The sequence below is a fragment of the Marmota monax genome, unplaced genomic scaffold, assembly GCF_021218885.2.
Source record: "Marmota monax isolate L192 unplaced genomic scaffold, Marmota_monax_Labrador192_F-V1.1 WCK01_AAM20220418_F8-fsc00205, whole genome shotgun sequence".
Lineage (NCBI taxonomy): Eukaryota > Metazoa > Chordata > Mammalia > Rodentia > Sciuridae > Marmota > Marmota monax.
Genome location: NW_026692417.1, coordinates 488,812 through 490,757, shown reverse-complemented (window position 1 = coordinate 490,757; position 1,946 = coordinate 488,812). Strand labels below are relative to the sequence as shown.

General features: G+C 47.8%; 1 protein-coding gene across 1 annotated transcript; it reads left to right on the top strand.

Moving 5' to 3' along the window:
* The first annotated feature begins 320 nt into the window (after positions 1-320).
* LOC124091683 (keratin-associated protein 9-1-like) lies at positions 321-1,409 on the top strand. The gene has a single exon (XM_046442870.2). It carries the CDS (start codon positions 360-362, stop codon positions 951-953), a length of 594 nt encoding a protein of 197 aa, XP_046298826.1. The 5' UTR covers positions 321-359; the 3' UTR covers positions 954-1,409.
* Positions 1,410-1,946: the final 537 nt, after the last annotated feature.

Below are 1,946 nucleotides of genomic sequence, written 5' to 3'. Positions count from 1 at the left end.
TCCAGGGGAACAACGGCCTCACCCTCCCAGGACAGCAGGACACAACCCATGACCAAATTGATACTCAGAGCTAATGAGGTGACTGTCTTCCTTTCATCTGGAACAGTTCCTGTGAGTTGACACCTCTTAGGAAACAGATTAAACACTTCCACAACACTCATCACATTTACATAACAAATTCTTCTAAAACAAACAAAAACTGAATGCAAGCAATAACATAAACAACAACAAGGCAAAGGGCTGCTGATTGGTCCCAACTTTGGAAACCCCATGGATAAAAGAGCCCAACTGCAAGGAGTCCTCATATCCTGCAAACTCACTCACCTGTGAACAGGATCCCACCCTCCACAGCTCACACCATGGCCCACTCCAGCTGTTCCTCTTGCTGCAAGCCTACCTGCTGCAAGACCACCTGCTGGAAACCAGCCTGTGTCACTAGCTGCTCTAGCACACCCTGCTGTCCACCTAGCTGCTGTGGATCCAGCTGCTGCCAGTCATGCTGTCCTCCAACTTGCTGTGAAACCACCTGCTGCAAGACCACCTGCTGCAAACCAGCCTGTGTCACCAGTTGCTGCAGCACACCCTGCTGTCCACGCAGCTGCTGTGTGTCCAGTTGTTGTGGTAAATCCAGCTGTGAGTCCAGCTGCTGCCAGCCCTGTTTTACCCCAACTTGCTGTGAAACCACCTGCTGCAAAACCACCTGCTGCAAGCCAGCCTGTATGGTCAGCTGCTGCAGCACACCCTGCTGTGAGCCCAGCTGCTGTGAGCCTTGCTGCTGCCCCAGTTGCTGCATCATTCCCTGCTGCCAGCCCTGCTGCCCTCCTACTTGCTCTCGAACCACCTGCTGCAGGACCACCTGCTCCAAAAAATCCCATGTGACCCGCTGCTGCAGCACACCCTGCTGCCAGCCCTGCTGCTGTGTGTGCACCTGCTGCCAGCCTTGCTGCCCGTAATCAACTCTCCAAACACCAGCATCTACACAAAATCCTCTCAACCTGCTTGTCTTACCTGAACAAATTCTTTTCCTACCTTGGCTGATAAACATCAGACTGTCAAAAGAAATTATGTCCATCACCCCCCATTAAGACCTTGTAAATCACCTTGAGGGAGTGCAGACCACCCCACTCCCATCCACTTCTTCCTTAGGTCTTTTGGACCTTGGTTTTAACTCATAGGTCCTGGATGTGGATGTGTGCTCTTGATTGGAATTCTGGAGCCAAATTCTTTATCTTTCCATCTAAAGGACATAGTAACACACTCCTTCAGAAGAATTTATAGGTATATGCATGTGCTCCTTCGTCCTTACAGTCATGGTTTCTTTCCCAGTGTTCTCCTTATTCCTGTTTGCCATTTCTTCTCTCAGAATCACCTTCAGTTGGCTTCCTCGGTACATCCCTTCTTCACAAATTCCTAATAAACTATAAACCTTTATTCATTCTGTATTGTCTTTCTTTACCTTATCGTGCTGAGACACCCTGACATGGAAAGCACATTCTTGATCGATTTTAAGTGCAAAGTACATTGTCATTGTATCCCACTCTGTAGCACAGACACCCAGAAGTTGCTCAGCTTGCAAAATTGAAATGGCATACCCATTGACTGTCAACTCCCTGCTTCAACTTACCCCAGCCTCTGAAATCTACCACTCTATTATGTCCCTATGTGAGTTGATCAACTTTACATACCTGCTAATGCTAGTGTTTTCCCTGCACTTGGCCTAGTTCATTTAGGGGAGAGGGCCAAGTTTTACCCATGTTAGCACAGGGGGAAGGATTTTACCACTTCCATGCCTGAATAGTATTTCAGTACTGTGGGTTTCTATCCTATTCTCTTGATCCATTCGTCTGTCGATGGGTAGTTGGGTTTCCCACAGCTTTGTTCTTATTCATGGTGCTTCCTTGAACACATGAGTGTTGATTTCTTTTCAAGTTTCTGATCCCATTCTT